The 17,097-nt window shown below is 39.0% G+C and overlaps 2 protein-coding genes across 2 annotated transcripts; one reads left to right on the forward strand and one right to left on the reverse strand.

Annotated features, from left to right (window-relative positions):
• Nucleotides 1–2,600: 2,600 nt before the first annotated feature.
• LOC140954047 (vacuolar protein sorting-associated protein VTA1 homolog) lies at nucleotides 2,601–9,227 on the reverse strand. The gene is made up of 6 exons (XM_073403447.1): nucleotides 9,087–9,227; nucleotides 7,978–8,072; nucleotides 7,075–7,208; nucleotides 6,177–6,252; nucleotides 4,120–4,416; nucleotides 2,601–2,954 (listed from the first exon to the last, which is right to left on the reverse strand). Exons 1-6 carry the CDS (start codon nucleotides 9,175–9,177, stop codon nucleotides 2,757–2,759), a joined length of 891 nt encoding a protein of 296 aa, XP_073259548.1. The 5' UTR covers nucleotides 9,178–9,227; the 3' UTR covers nucleotides 2,601–2,756.
• A 141-nt stretch (nucleotides 9,228–9,368) lies between these two features.
• Nucleotides 9,369–10,828, forward strand: LOC140954054 (parkin coregulated gene protein homolog). The gene is made up of 3 exons (XM_073403460.1): nucleotides 9,369–9,537; nucleotides 9,621–9,707; nucleotides 9,839–10,828. Exons 1-3 carry the CDS (start codon nucleotides 9,466–9,468, stop codon nucleotides 10,457–10,459), a joined length of 780 nt encoding a protein of 259 aa, XP_073259561.1. The 5' UTR covers nucleotides 9,369–9,465; the 3' UTR covers nucleotides 10,460–10,828.
• Nucleotides 10,829–17,097: the final 6,269 nt, after the last annotated feature.

The following is a 17,097-nucleotide window of genomic DNA, read 5'->3' on the forward strand; positions in this document are numbered from 1 at the left end:
TATATGCACTCCCGGATGACAGTAGGGGCGGAGAAGTCACCGCGAGACCGGAAGAGAAATTTCAACATGTTCATGGTGACATGCAGGCGCTAGGAGTGGGGTGAGTAGGAGAAAAAGGATAAACAGGGGAGGAGTCCCTTTCAGCTCTTCGTGGCTCTCTACTTTTCCATTTCGCCTTCATTTTTCACGCCTGCTGAGTGTTATTTGTGTGTATTTCATGCGAAGAAACAACAACAAACTAATCCTCACGGCGAAGAGAAAAAGAGAAAAGGGAAATCCAAAATAAAGCTAAAGATAATATATTTTGTGTCCGATGTTTCGGTTTGAAACACAAAGCTTCTACGACTTCCTAAACCATGTGATCACGGTTTTTTTGTTGTTGTTGTTCTTTTGCGTGGGGTGGGGGGGGGGGGGGGGGGGCATAATCGAAAGCTGGATAGTACACTGCAGTGTGCCCTTCTGGAAGATTACTGATGCACATATTTATTGTATTTATTCATTTAACAGCATTTCATACGGCATTCACCGCGAGGGCAAAGAAATCCAAAAAAATGAGTGATTTCATTAAAAAACCGGCAGAAACCCGTGATTAAAAACAAGAAAGAAAATTTAAGCAGTAGAAATCTAAACTCGGTCTGTTTAATTTGCCAGATTATTATACGCAATTCTCACTCACAGTCTCGCCATAGTTTTACGCGTTTCCAAATTTTCTTGCGAAATTAGTCAAAATTGCGAAATAAGTTCAAGAGTCAGACGTCTGCACGCAAGCACAGAAATATCATGAATGATGAAGGCGGAATCAGTCTGGGGGTTATTTAAGATCTATTTATAGATTCTGCTTAGTTTCAAGAGTTTTGAGGAACAGTTCAAATGGGCACCCACTAGTATGGCTTTCTGTCTCTCTAATTTCAGGCTTTGGTTGTCGCGTTATTGTGCGCTTCTCTTTAACTTGTTCCTTACATTAATTTATATTTTTCAAGTGGTTGGCGGAGAAGGGGTGTGGGTTGAGACCCCTTTAAATCTTGGTTCCACTCATACAGCCTACTGATAGCCCAAAAAAGAAAGAAATATGAAGAACACCTTGAAAATTTTCCGCCTACAACCATCACATAGCCTACGAAATGTTATCCAACAATACGTGTCCCATATATTACTGAGGAAGGATTTCTCGAACTTCGTCTTCGCGTGTGTTCAAAATCGCGTGGTGATTAACATATGCTTCCTGGGCAACAATGTCGCATTAATGTTGTCGATCACCTGTCACATGTTTAGTGGCAGAGGTTTGGCCTACATTACAGGTTAAAACGGATGAGAAAAAGACGACACAGTCGAGGGTGAAGCGCAAAAGGCGTCTTGCGCACCTCCCTTGTGTTCCGCACTGCGCGTTCGATTGCCCTCTCCTTCTCATTCGGCCAAATAACGCTTGTTGTGTGGGCTACACATACTGGAGGTGCATGCATCATTGTTTAATGCTGGGGGTCGTTGCAAGACTTCATTTATTTTTGGTGAAAAATTGTAAAGTGTTTGAACCAAATTCACGATTTTACCATCCTCGGAGACCCAGGGGCAGTTAGTCCGGACGATAGAATGTTCGTGCATGGTAAACTTTCACCACGAACATTCTATCGTCCCGACTAACTGCCCCTGGGTCTCCGAAGATGCTATTTTACTTAAAACCCGAAGCACAAATAAGAGGATAACAATGCTTGACTTAATAATATTTTCAATGAGTTGCTTCAATTTATAAAGAGGAAAAAAAGCTCATTCAGTTTTCTGTTCTCTTTCTCCGTTCCTCCTTATTTTACATAATAGCCATCCTACAAAAAATTATTCGGAGCTTTTAGACTTTTGATCAAAAAGTGTCATTTAGCTTTGCTTCCGAGCCTGTAATTATGACAAATTGCAAAAGACGGCTCTCGTCACAAAAACTTGAGATCTCACCAGTTATTTTCCGCGGTCGAATTTTCTACGTTATAAAATTTATGTCCACATAATATCACAACTTGAAGTAGAGGGAACATCAAGGGTACTAAGTGTCCACGAACTGCTCTGCACAATAACTACCGCAGCCGGCGAGTAGCAAAGTAATTTCAGCCAGCGAATTTTTCCAGTCATTAACCTGTGGCCAAGCTGTCTTGTATAGGCTGACTATTCAATCTTCACATATAGCTTCATCTCCACTCCATTTTTAAACTGAGAACGGAGTTTACTGACAGAGGGATTGTTAGTCGTTCTAAGATTAGCCTGCGTAACAGGCGTTTGAGGGGACGGGAAAAGTATAGACTGCGTGGCAGTAGCCTCCCCGCGTGACAAACGAACCCCAAAGGACGTCTGCGGGGAGGCTAGCGTGGCAGGCGTTCGAAAGGTAAGGGGAAGGGAATTTAGACGCGAGACTGAGTGCGAGGGAGGAGGGAGGAGGAACGCGTTTCCTCGCCTCCCCATCGCCCGCCTTTCGCGCTTCTCGCGCGCCCGGAATCCCCTTTCCTTTTAAACGCTTGCCACGCAGGCTAGGTCGAGCTCAAACTTTTTCACGAGCGCGAAGCGCGAGTGGTGGATTTTTTATGTTTTCTGCGCCAAAAGTGAACGAGAGAGCGAGATCTAATTACCGGAACCGGAAATGGACTTTAAGAAAGTCAAGGAAAAGTAGAAAGGAGCGCAAGGGAGGTTTTCTATCCCTTCTTCGTCGCACATCCATCGCGTTTTCGCGTGACTATATTCACCTTTTCCCTTCCCCTTCAAACGCCAGCCTCGCAGGCTCACTTTTCCAATAAGGCAAGCGCTTTGTGCAAGTTGTCAATAGCAGTCTTTACATCTTCATATTGTAAAGCACTAGCAGCAAAACGGCAGTATTTCTGAGCTTGTTCACTGTCTTGAGGAGACAAGGTGGACGTAGGTTGTGTGGGGGGAATGACTGAAGCTGCTGGAACAGGGGAAGGAACTACTGGCTGAGTGGGCTGCAACACAATAAAAGTAAAAAGGACGCAATGTCCATGTCAAGCAATATTCGCTGGTCTTGCTATCTTAAAGCGTGTAAGTCATTTTAGTAAAATCCAACTAGTGGTCTATTATCAATGCTGCGTTCTGATAGTCTGCTACACAGCCGTTTTTAGTGTCGTCAGGGGAGGAGCATTGCGTGACGACACTAAAAACGGCTGTGTAGCAGACTAGCGTTCTGATTGATTGAGCTACTACTAGGCTATATGTTATAGCCTGCTAGTAGCGAAAAGCACGTGCTTTTTTGCTGTAAAGCTGTTTTGTCTCAATATTTTTGACCAACTCGTTGGATTTTACTAAAACAATTATTCCTCTCGCCCTCAAGGCGGAATAGGCTATTGACTCAGAGGCCATGATGGCGAGAGGAATAATTGTTTTAGTAAAATCCAACTACTTGGTCAAAAATATCGAGAATAAAAAATTTTAGCTAGTTAAAGCTAGACTTTAATCCTTTTTTGCCGCCAAAAAGCACACGCTTTTCGCTACTAGTAGGCTATAACATATAGCCTAGTAGTAGCTCAACCAATCAGAACGCAGCATTGATAATAGACCACTAGCTGGATTTTACTAATTGTTAATATACTATTTGATAATAGAGAGAATATGTACAATGCACTAGTAATGCCATATTTTAATAAATTATTACTGTAGTGCTGTATGGCATAATATCAATAGGGGACCAGCAGACAAGCTTCAAAGGATGCAGAATAGGGCTTCTAGAATTCTCACCTTTTCTAACTATGAGGTTCACTCCAGTGTTTTGTTGGATGAGCTTGGCTGGGAAAGGCTAGAATATGTGGCTGTGACAATATATAAAATCCATAATAATCTTTCCCTGTTGTATCTGAGGTGGATCTTTACCAACACCTCAAATGTACACTCACACAATCTTAGAAAATCTGAGTTAAATTATTATGTCCCCAGACCCAGAACTGAGTCTGCAAAAGGGAGCCTACACTACAGAGGATCTGTTCTGTGGAACAAGATTCCCTCAGACATTAGAAACCTGCCTAGTTTAAACATTACCAGTTACTTCTCACTTAGGGCAAAGTGTTGGCTTAGGGGAGGGGTAGGTGGGCAGTTTCCCAAACTAGCATCATTCACTGAATTCTATCTTGGTATTACCTGGCTTACACTAGGTTGAGCAGAAGGTGTTGGATACGGTGCGGTTGAGGGAAACTGACCAGGAAGGCCTGCTGTATTGCCAGTGGGGTAAGGTGGCTGTTGAGCATCTGTTGGGTAGCTAGGGTACCCTTGGGGTTGCTGCGTACCGGAAGGAGGATATGGGGAGGCCCCTTCCTCTTCTCTATCAAAGCTTTCAGCCTCCCCACCTACAGGCCCTGGAATGGGTGTCTCTCCAGTCTTCAGACATTTGTGTATGTAAGCTGCTTTCCATTTGGCATATTTTTGATGGTGAGCTCCCTAAAGTAGGACAAGACAATCTCAATTCACTTCTTACAGTGTGACTACTGTAACCGGGGCTACTTAGACAAATTTGACCAATCCGATTACGGAAAATAACGATACATTCCAAGAAAGTTGGTTGTCGGCCAATCAGCAGCTCGTACAAAAAAAAAAACAATAAGTCACTCGAAGCACCAAATTTAATATTGATAACAAACGCTTTTCAGGAAAGCAAAATGTTTCACCAGACAATGTTTTTCTATTCGAAACTTTGCATACAACACCCAGGAGACATATTTCCTAGACACAAGCTGTTATTTTAATCATCTACCAGCAATCTCTTGTTTATATTTCCACACTTTGCAATAACATGCGACTGCAAGTCACAAGTATAACTACCAATTCTTACGTTTTTCGCCTCCGTCACTCACTCTTACGAACCTCTCAGGAAACAAGTTCTTTCTTCAGCAGGTTCAAAAGGTCACGTCTGTAGGTTGTAATTGGTTGATTTCAATCCATGTTGTTTATTTCATTTCATGGTAATTATGATTGACAACTAACTTTCTTGGAATGTATTGTTATTTTTACTGTAATCAAATTGATCAACTTTGTCTAGGTGGCCCCAGTTACGGTAGTTGCACTGTAAAATACAAGTATAACAAAGAAACACATAATGGTCAATTTAATTAGTAAAACTTTGTCAAAAGTTGCAGTGCATTGATTAAAAAATATATTTACTTCAGAACAGTGATAGGTACAACACAGGGATGTCGCTAGAAGATGGCTGCTGCATTATTTCACTGGTTGAAAAGGAGTTTATCACCAGCTCACAAAGAGAGCACAAAGACATGGAGTAATTTTGAAGGTGCAGAGAAGTAAAAAAGCCAGCTTGACTACTAAAAAGCCTGCTTAGCTTTTTCTCAGCTAAATCCCTGACAACATGGACGAAACCTGCATGAACTAAAAATACACCAATCATAACCTGTTTAATAAAATGAAGTAAAATGAAATAAAGTGAAATAAAATATTTGTGCCAGAATTACAGGAGGTGAAACGTAAAACAAAGTTGCAATGACCTTTTACTGAATCAACATCAAGGGCCTTAGCCAATCAATCTCCCGCTATCAGTCAAATCATCACTTTTGGAGACCTAAATTCTATTGCAGTCAGTTCACTTGATGCTAGAAACACAAAGCATTATACAGTTCCTCCTCCACAATGTGGATATGCGGTTCTGACCCTATGGTGTCTTTATTGAGGACGTTTGACTGCATCTGAATACCCCTGGACACATAATAATTATGTTAGCTACAAATAGCTAACAACCACTAGGCATTCTCATGTGGCTGTGATTAACAGCTTGTCTCAGAAAAGATTAATGTTTCATAGCTTGCAACACAGACATAATTTGACCTTGGGTAGTAACGTCTGCAAAGCAGTGCCGAGGTACATGTTCTGGGCCCCCAACAGACACAACAAATTACAGGAAGAGCTATCATTATTCCTTTCATCCTGATTGGCAAATTGACAATGGCTTTTTAAAAACGACCAATCATGGCACATACTCAAATCTTGGTACTCAGGTGGGGGCCTAAAACAAGGATTTCAGAGCTGTTTCGCAGATGGGTTTAACAAGAGTTTAATAGTTTTGTCTGTGGTGCAGGCTGATGTTTCACTGTACACTGCAGAAAAACGCTCCAGGCCCTTATCTCTTCACCCAGAATTTAAAAAATACATAAAATAGAATGTTCTTTCAAAGAGCCTAATATTATTAATACCTCCTGTGACAATTCACCAAACTGTGTCAAAACATCATAAAGCAGACTGGCTGTGTAAAATGACTTGACAACATTTCTGAAAGGATTAAGAAAAACATGATATTAAACAGTATTGAGAGACCTTTTAATAGATTCTAAGAAGAGGACGACTATGAGTAAGAGCTTTTCTTAATACTAAGTTTTGGGTGCAAAAGAACCAGCATTATTTTGGCAGAAAATGCAATATAATAATAAATAATAATAATAGTAATAAAAAATATTTATATAGTGCCTACACTTTTCAGTGCTAAGTACAATAGTCATCGTCATTCTAATATGAGTGTCAGCAAGAATGTTATAGTAGCTGAAACAAGAAATCAAATGTTAGACATTTTATCGTTTTGTGATCGAGAGAGGGCTTAACCTCATTCAATATAATGTGATGCAATGAAATGTCATGGATTAGCGGACAACAAGACTCGCCCTCTTTACATTACACATTATTAAACTTGCTAACAGTAAGCTCAGATGTCAGCATACAAGGGGTGTCAGCATACAAGATAACAACTCTATCTTTTCTGGTGAAAAAAAGTACAATGAAGCTTTCTGGGGTGTATTATATATTCACAGCTCCCGTTTTACCATTGAGCACTTTTATAGTCGATCAAGTCTTCAGTTTATCTGCTGCTAGTCATATTTTGAGAAATATATATACGCAAAAAAACTGCAAGTCAAATCTCATCCTCACAGTCATTCTTATCCTCGAATCTAAAGGTCTCTATTATAACATAGACTGGCACAATGATAAAAAGAAAAATAAGAGACTTGTTGTAGTCTGGTATACTGTTATTATTGAGTAGCATGCTTTAACATCCAAATGCTAGGTTCTTAATTGACAGAAAGCATGAATCCAAAGTACTTATTAAAGTTTGAAGCACGGTCCTCAGTATCAGCCCACAAGAAAAGCTGGAGTGCTTTTTCATCAATGTGAAGCTGGGCAACGTCTTCTTCACTGACAGCCTCATAACCCGCTGAGCCCAACTCCTTCTTTTTCTGCAAAAAATTATAGCAGATCAATTACAGTGTAAATATGAAGAAGATCATTTCAGTTATAGACACAACTTTTATTTCGAACCCATGAAAGAATGACAATGAAATAATGAATATATATACTGTACAGGGGTTTCAATAAGCACCGACGGCCAACGAAACGCTTCGGCTACTTTGCTTAGAGAAGTCAGCTACTTCTCTTTACAAAGTAAAGAAGAAGCAACTAGTTTGAATAACATTGTAGACAAGAAATAGATCATAAAATCTGAATGAAAACGTAATTATGAAGTGTTTTCGTATAGGCCCACTAGTTTTTCGTTATGCTTAAGTCATGTGAACGCTATATTTCAGTCATTTTTTCACAGTTTCTTTTATAGGTTTACACAGAATTTGTTCAGGTGCAAAAGTATGTTCATTATTTTGTTCATTCTCTTGTAGGAATTGACTGTGGGACATATAAATTGAAAGCTACATTTTTGAATGAAAAACATGCTCTTTTGTCCTCACATTTAGTCCCCAGAACGCTGAAAATCGCATTTTAGGGCTTGGAAATTTCAAACTTTTCCCCTAGAAAAAGAGGACTAGTTCAAACAGTCCCTTGTTGATACACAGTTGGTTACTCTATTCAAACCTGCTGGCTACTTCAGTTTTTATTGAAACCCCTGACTGTATAAAATAAAATGAAAAAAAATTAGTGTACTGGAGGACAAAGAAGTAAATGCAGAGCAGATTATTGCACTTAAAGACACAACTCTTGAAGTATGTTTCTAACCTGTTCTAACTGATCCATTAGCTGCAGTAAGAATGGTTTACTTTCTTTTCCTTTGCTATCAATTTTGATCCCTTTCTGCATTGCATAGAGACGACCTGCAGCAGGACATAAAATCTCTTGTCAACAGTTTTGTATTTTTTTTTATGTGCAGTGAAATCTTCCCTCAGTTACTCTGTGTCTCGCAGTATGAAGCAAAAACTGCCAACTTTCTTGATTTCACTGTCCAACAATTCTCACTTATCCATGGCAAAGAATAAAATAATCTGTCATGTTTTGCTGTAGCTACATTATTAATAAGTTTTGCTCAAAAAAATGCAGGAGTGCTTTTCAATGTGGCAGTATTTTGGGACGGCACTAATGTCAGATATACTACGGTTTATATCTTTTTATTACGTTATCTACGTTTTGAGGAGAATCTGCAGCAAAAAAACAAATCCTGATACTGTGCCGAGAAATAGGGCAAAGTTTTGAAGAAAGTCTATGAAATATTTTGAATGAATAATAAATAGGTATTGAATTCAGCTTTTGCATGCTGGGAAGATTATCGGATTTCAGACGATACGATGCGAAGAATTATGCTGACCTCCAAGGCCTACATTCTTCTTGAACTGCATAATTCTTCACATCAGGCTCATTCAATAATTGTTAAATATCCTTCCTTTGCTTTACATGTATCTCTTTTTCTTCGCTCATGCTTATTTTAAGTCTCATTCTTAAATCAAGTTAATTAAAAGTAATCTGTATTTTATTTGTGACTGAATTTTTCAAGGTGATGAGGTCGCAAAATAGGTGTAATACTATTTACTACCATTATGACCATTCTATAATAAAATTTGTAAACTGGCATTCTTCGACCTATGTAAAGTAACAAAATCTCACGACAAACTTTCCTCTCCTGGGATTTGGCAGGTCTGGAAGTGTCCAGAACTATGCAATAAAACACAACTCTTGGCAATGACTTTCATTCACAGGGAAATGTCATCGCTATAAAAAGCATGTATTGCTGAAATAAGCTTAATAAAATGTTACCTGTTTCTCCTTTAGCTTCCATCTTTGCTTTTACGCTTAATACCTCACAGCACCAAAAAAATATTTCAAGCTATACTTACAGTAATAAGCAACAACAGGATCGCGTTTGTCGTATTCTTGAGCGGTTTTCAGGTATGGAGAAATAGCTTTCAAACTCACTGGGACCGCCATGTTTTCCGTCTTGTGTTGATGTAAATCCGCTGCTCACAATCTGCAATCCGTGGACTCAGTTTCACGCACTGGCACTACGAGGGACATATTCAAGAAGACAGCTAACAGCACCGAAAAGGTAGAGCACGTGCCTTATTTGGTATTGCGGTCCAAAGTAACTATGGTAACATGCAAAAAAGCAAACAGATCTCGTCGCTTAGTATTTCTTGTATATGCTGCGAAGTTGTTCCATCAGATTGTTCCAAGTGTAATTCTGTTCAGGAGATCTTGAAGTTTTCTGCATCAACAATGTACATGAACGTGATGCAGCAAACGAAGGAATACCCAGTTTACAATACTCGTGGAAAGACAAAGGAAAAAGTAAGCTTGAGACCGATAAAAGATCATTCGAAGTGATTTCTGTGAGCTTTGCCAAGAGCTTATTCCTCTTCTTATTTTCCCAGGAAGAAAAGGATAAAAACGTCTGGGCCATTCAAGCTTCAATCACTGCTGAACCTTTTACAACAAAGTCAAGATTAACAAATGCAGTGGTAAGGTTACTTTGTCCAAGTTATTGAATTATAAAATTCAAGGGAAAAGAATGGTGTAGGGTCAAATGTTACAGGCATTCAAGTTTCAGTAGGTTGCTAAGTTAAGATTTTTCTTTGCATTTTAAACGCAGGTTGTTCCTGCTCCTAGTGCCGGAGCTTTCAAATCAAGGCCATCAGAAAGAACAAGTTTCAGAAGATGCTATCTTCGAGGCGATTTTCCCATCGCGTTGGAGCACGACACGAAGGGAAACAAGATAGCATGGAAGGTAGAAATTGAGAGGCTCGATTACCATCATTACCTTCCGCTTTTCTTTGAAGGATTATCCGAAACAGCGCACCCTTGCGATTTCTTTGCTCGACAAGGAGTGCACGACATGTTGGAGCACGGAGGTGGAAACAAAGTTCTTCCTGTTATTCCACAGCTCATTATTCCGGTCAAGAAAGCCCTGAATACGCGAAACCGCGTTGTGATTTGCACCACACTGAAAGCGTTGCAGCATCTTGTAGTCTCGGGCGATATGGTCGGCGAAGCACTTGTTCCTTACTACAGGCAAATCCTTCCGATCTTAAACATCTTCAAGAATTTTAATATCAATTCTGGAGACGGAATCGATTACAGCCAACAGAAAAGAGAGAATGTCGGTGACTTGATTCAAGAAACTCTCGAGGCGCTCGAACGACGTGGAGGTCCCGATGCATTCATCAACATCAAGTATATGGTCCCAACTTACGAATCCTGTATGCTAAATTAACTTTAGAGAAAATCGTCAACTTACATGCTGTGCATTTGTATTTTATCTGGTATGGTCCATAAGAGTTAAAGTTCGGTTTCAGAAAAATGTCACTGACTGTGTATAAATTATTTTTGTCTTACAGTATTATCTTTGTTTAAGCAAGGCTTTCTCCTTGTGTTCACAGTACGTTAAGCGAGACTCACGTGGCATTGAAAATTTATCTATAAACATTGATTCTTCAGATAAACCCAACCATAATTTTCAAACGTTCATTGTACATACGAGTAGTTTAAATATCAATATTTGATCCATGTGTAGTTCAGAAAGAGCTCAGCATGTATTATTGCTTGTTTATGGAGAAAGTAAAGTTTATCTGAGTTCTCTTTATTTCTTTGTGGTGTAATTTTCCCCCCTATTTTATGTCAAAACCATGCAGCAGTTTGGTCGTCAACATTAAGGAGCTACCAGAGCATTTTTTCTGGGTGATTTGAATGGGAAAGAACACATGCAGAAGAAGAGTAAAATCCACTAAAGTGATGCATTCACAACCTCATTCCCAGGGTTCTCTCCTACCCGCCCTACAGAGTGAGAGAGAGCAGAGGGTGTACTGAAAGTCTCCCAGCTTGTCACGCAATGCTCCTTCCCACAAAGTTAGGGAGGAATGTCGCACGGCAAGACAAAAACAGCTGTAAGGGAGACTAGTGTACTAATAGGACAAAATCATTTTGGTGGGAACATAATTTGGAGTTAATGTCAGGGACACCCAATGAATGTTTTCTGTAAAATATCTGTTCTGAGAAGCAAATATTACCTAGCATTTTCTGTTACTTGAGGACAGCTAAAAATTTTCTACATGACCATTCCATTCATGTACAATTTTCAAAGCTTATCTAATAAATTCCCTACGATTTTCTGAAGTTTAATTTTTCATATTTCACTTCCCAGGTTAGTCTTTTTTTCGTAGAAAAAGGAAACCTAAAATTTTCGAATAAAAAAATGTGATGGAGAGAGAAATAAAAAAATTCTCACCTTCGTATTATATGTTACATTATTACATCTAAAATTTTTGGGCAAATTATAATACTGAAGCCCTTGTAATTTTTCGAAAAGACTCAAGTTCCCCTAAAATGGCCTAACAGATGCAAATTTTATAGTGATTCTAAGAACGTATTTTCTTGAGATCTAAGAGCAACTCTGGATAGCCAAAAAAGTGTTAACAGTGTATTTAGGAGGAAACCGTCGTTGGGTGCCTCTGTTAACGTTTCCTTGCAGTAAAGACCAGTGGCTTGCCAGGTACTGTGGCTAACTCTCGCTAATGGCAAACAGTGTTAAGATTGCCTATTAAAAGTATGAAACCAAGTGACTACAGTCTATTAGTCTGCTACATAGCTGTTCTTTCTTGGAAGGAGAGTTGCATGTGGACACAAACGATGGCCTGGCACCAGGTTCCTTGAAGCAATTGGGCAAAGATGAAAAAATTGTCATGCAAAGCCCTACACTCATCAATCACCCCAAACAAGGCAACTGAATGTTTCATGGTAAATGAAGGGGAAAAAGTGAAGTTTTGTATAGATTTCCTTTGAATTTGAGTCCATTCAGTGAGATATAGCAGTTTACACTCTAACAAAAAATTTGTAAAATCGGGACAGGGATTATAGACTTCGGGCAAGCTGCAAGGAACTCGTTATTTAGCCTTGTACCCTGAAGAAGGCACCCCAGTATCCCGGGGAGGGGGGGAGGGACTCCGTATATGAAAGGGGTGGGGATGCTCGTTGTCTCGCTTAGGGGTGTAAATTTCGGATTTTGGTCTCGCTTGGGGAGTTCTGGGCAAAACACTATTATATTTAGGCGTAAAGGTCTCTTTTAGGGTTGCACTCGAAGAAATATTAAAAAATTGTATTTTTTCAATTCGTCTTATTTACTCGATTCATGTAATCAAAGTTTAAAATGATCGCTTTTAGGGGTCAAAAAAGGTTGGGCCACGCCCAGATTGGTCTCCTTTAGGGGTTTAATTCAAAATTTCCGACGAGCATCCCCACCCTTTTCATATGCGGAGTCCCCCCGGGACCCAGTATTTGCCCCCCAAAATTTTGCATAACCTTTGTTTTTCATTTCCGATTCTTTTCTCTTATGTGTTCTAGCCGTCTCAAGAGAAATTGAAAACAATGCTTATGCAAAATTTTTTTTTTGGGGGGGGGGCGCAAATAAGGCGCATCATCATGGGAGATGTCCAAGGGGCGTATTGCCGAAACGTCGGTTAAGACACTTTTGAACAGCGTCGATTTTACCCGGGGCAATTTTCAAATTAACATTAAGTAACTATGCTGCGCAGGAATTTCAATCTTTATTGCTCAAACAGCCGCATGAAGATATATCCACCCTTCTGAACCAGAAAACGGGGCCGGGACTGGTTTGTTAAAAGCTGGATTAAGATAACCCAGGGTTAGTGAGAAAATTAAAATCAGATATGAAAGCTTAAAAAGTAAATTCACTCATCAAATCTTTTTATGTACAAATTGTTCACTGGATGCTCCGACAAAGAATTCGAGAAATTTCTCCCACAAAATGCGTCTAAGCAAGAGGAGGAGAAGTCCGGATTAGAATTTAACCCAGACTTAGAGCTAATCTGTCTTTGAATATTATAAACTGGGCCCAAAAATCAGTTAATACAAGCCATCGGGGAGAAAGGAGTCAGGCTTGGGCTCCTCGTATTTGTCAAGTACGTATTGACAAGGCTGGTATGTCTCTTATACGTTTTCCATGAATTACAAGCTTCTTCCGCCCAAATCAAATCGATGATTTTTCCTATCAGCGGAAGGTAACGTTTGTGCACAATCGGGGCAAATTAAAGTAAAACTGGAATTAAAAATTCAGTTAGCTGCCTTGTGGCGTGCGTTCACTCATGACTCAGTTAAACTGGAATCATTCAAATCGTATCTGAGTTCCGTCTCTCAGTTTAATCCACAGCAAGTCTCAGAGTTTGGCCGAAAATTTTTAGATGAGTTCAATTCTTTGTCAAATATCCATTTTACGACTCTGATTCACCTTGAAATTCAATTTTATTCCCCAGATTTGGATTCTGTCATAGTAAATCCTATCCCTAAGTTTTTTATTCCTTTTAGTAACTTTTTTCAAACGGAAAACACTTTGTGATAACATTGTGATAATCACGCGCTACGATAATGTTTGGTTTCCTCATGAAGATTTTTTAATATTTCAATGCAGCACAAAGATTTCAGATGTTACTGAAATGTTACAAGTCAATATAGATTAGTGCATCTTTAAAGTCATACCAGTGTTAATTCAATTGACTGCTTACTGCAAAAGACCTTCTGAGTGCTGTTTGAAATGGTTACACACCTTTTAGTTCTCACAGAATTCACATCACCCCTATACCAAGTTCAGCATACGAGATTACAGAGAGAAGTAATATTATTACATTGTATAATTCCAGTCCCCGTAGCCCAGCCACTGAAAAACTAAAATGGAAATTTTGCTCTGAATATTAATGTGGGTGGCCTGTAAAGATTACGGTCAAATAAGCTTGAAAATAATAAATGTACATATTTGGTGAGTTTTAGTAATGGATATAGGAAAATGTCAAAAAGGGAAAGGAATTTTCTTTCGAAAGTAGACCGAGTATCTTCGGTATGAAAACAGTGATCGCGGATCCCGTCGACAACAAAATATTCGTCTGGGGTGATCTGTTTTTTGTAGTCTGTATAAGCTTCATTCTGACCATTTTGGGAGTTATGGTTTAGTTATAACGTAGGATCAGGGACAAAATTCTTGCAACGGTTATTCTGAAAAGTAAATAATTCACAAATTTTGGAATATCGTTATTTGTGAACGATTGATTGAGTTTAACGTTACCTACAAGGACGATTCCAATTAACTTACTGCAATGTAGAATGTGTGAAAAAATACATTGTGAGAAACTATCAGGTGTTTTTACATTCGTTCAGAAAAATGATTCACCTTCATTACCGGCTAATCACCGAAACATATAAAGGTGTTAATTCCGGCACTTTGATAACTCATGACAGCTTTCTAACTTCGCCCATTAGCTGATCCTCTGAAACATTTAATCTGGCCATTGTGTCGATTCAGTCATGCTTAATTTAATCAAAAAATCACACTTCATAGATCAATAGTTATCTACACATTTTCTACTTATAAAAGCAAGCCACTGAGATGCGACGCAGAACTTAATTTTATTATCTACTGGGCTGCTGGTGCTGTTAATTTAACTGCAAACGCGATTGCTGGAGATTGCTAAAAAACAAGTCAAGGTAGTTTCATGTCTTTCACTTGAAAGTACGTGTATCAACAGCTTCCTCTTCGTTGTAACATTAGCTGCTTAAAGTTGCTGACTCTACCGCCAGGTAGATGCAGAAATACCGATAACTGTCCCTTTAAAATGTCTATAGACATGAGATTTTATTTGAGACCAGAAGCTGAGTCGGCCCCGGTATTCTCAGGCTGTTGGTTAATAACATTCAGCATCGCTTTCTTATTTTCCCGTTTCCAACTCAGTTAATCGCATTTTCCCCACCACACATCAAAGCCTAAGAACTAAAAAAAATTGCAGTATAAAATTTAGAGTAAAATAAAAGACAGCATGTCGAACTGAAACGATTGGAGCGCACTTTTTTCTCATACCCGCTGTATAATCAATTGAACTTGTCTTTCTCTTTTGTTTAACTTGCTTGAGTTCCTTAAATATTTAACTTTTACAAAGCTAAAGGGTTTCTTTTTTCTCCAAAGCGATATCAATGGAAGAATACTACTTACCACTTTACGTCTAAATAAAGTCTCTTAGGAAAACAAGCCTCCTTTTTATATTTTTTACAGGTTCAGGATGATGACTATCCTACAACCGCTAATACCTTGTATATTATATGCCACAGTGAACTCCCAAATATTGAGTAAGTAGCACCAATATTTCTCTTTTGTTTTAACCGCAATGAAAATGTTTCCATCCCTTTCACAAGAAAATGCCTTAAAATTCTACTTCATCAGAGCATATCACACCATTATTTTGTTTCTCATAAATTTCGGTCGACATTTGATCAAGGGATCTTTTTACTGAAACCATGCTTTTTCAGTTTCGTCCCTTAGTGTCAAGAAGCAAAATACATCCCTTAAGAGAGCTTAGGCAACCACGACCCTGGCAGCAACATCAGCGCAAAAGTTGCCCCCACTTTTCCCCGCCCGCACCATACTCAAACTAAGCCGAAAAGGCATTATTTCAGAGATCCCCCTCCTTATTTTATGCATAAATGGTTTTCTTATTGTATGACATACTGAAGTTTACCTCGGTTCGTAGTTGAATTAGCCTGCGTGTACTTAATAAAACTTCTAAATTCTATTACCACACTTAAAATGAACATGTCAAGAACGTTCAGTCTTTTCAGGCTCAAATCAGAAAACAAAGTAATTGAAGCTCAGCCTCAGCGCCAAAATAAATTAGAATGACGTTCTTAAACGGAGTAAAAAGGAGTAATTCGGGCCTAAGGTACTTTGTATTACACAATCTGTTACTTGTAATTTCCACACGACTCCATATCGTCTCCTATCTAAATATTATGCTTTGTTCCATCTTGGTTCATATACAGCTTGCAAATCAGGGTTGCAATTTCGGAAAGTCGGTTGTTATGGTGATTTCAAAGCCCCGTCGTCAAAGCGAGCAATGCCAGAGCTCTTGCTTACAGATCGAGACAAAACGTCAAAGAATATACACTGGTCAATCGATTGACTGGAAAAACTGGAATACATACTTGCCTGAGTAAGTATTTTTGTTCGGTATCAAGTCTAGTTAGCGAACTTCTTTTCCGGGAGCTAAGGGTGTTTTATGTAAGCGTAAAGTAAGGTTTTCCTCATTAGGGACCTTAAAATACACCGTTTCTGTCTTCAGGTACGGTAGGTAGGCAAACATGTTTGCCAAGTAGTCAACCATGATTTGCCAGATGTGATGGCGGCATCACCTTTCTAGCCAACAGCCCAGCCGTTTCGTAAGGGTTAGATGTAATTTAGCCGTATTTACCACTATGGGAACGGGTAAATTACCCGTACAAGGAAACGGTGTATCTAATAGTCTCGGCCGGCTATTTTACGGGAAAACGAGTACGGGTAAGTTCTCGGTACTCGTCTCCCGTTTCCCATCCACGTTCACCCGCTGAGTAGATAAATTCAATTTACCACCATCTTTTAGTCTGGAACTAAAGAGGTCGGCCGGCGAACGCGCGCGGTACTCGACAACCATACTTCAAAGATATTCCCTACTTAAATAAGGCCCCCATATAAAATTTTTCCAACTCAAAAAATCCCGGAACAGAAAATTTCAAGCACACGAAAAATTCCTCGTTCATTTTTTAGACTCCTATATTGATGTAGATACGATTACTGTGAAAATGAAAAAGTAATTCTCTTGTCCTTTATTTTCATCTTATTTTATTTTTATAATTCACTCCAATACTTTGTATTTAAGTAGAATATATTATTTATTCATTGTAAAATATATTGATATAACGTCTGATTTCTCTGTATTTATCCAGACTGGCCTGCCTCGAATAGCCTCACTAACTGCATGCTAGTACCAATGTATTTTTTGTAATATATTTCCGAATTTAAATAAAAGTTGAAGTTGAAGTTTA

This window comes from Porites lutea, chromosome 1 (assembly GCF_958299795.1).
Source record: "Porites lutea chromosome 1, jaPorLute2.1, whole genome shotgun sequence".
In the NCBI taxonomy this organism is placed as follows: domain Eukaryota; kingdom Metazoa; phylum Cnidaria; class Anthozoa; order Scleractinia; family Poritidae; genus Porites; species Porites lutea.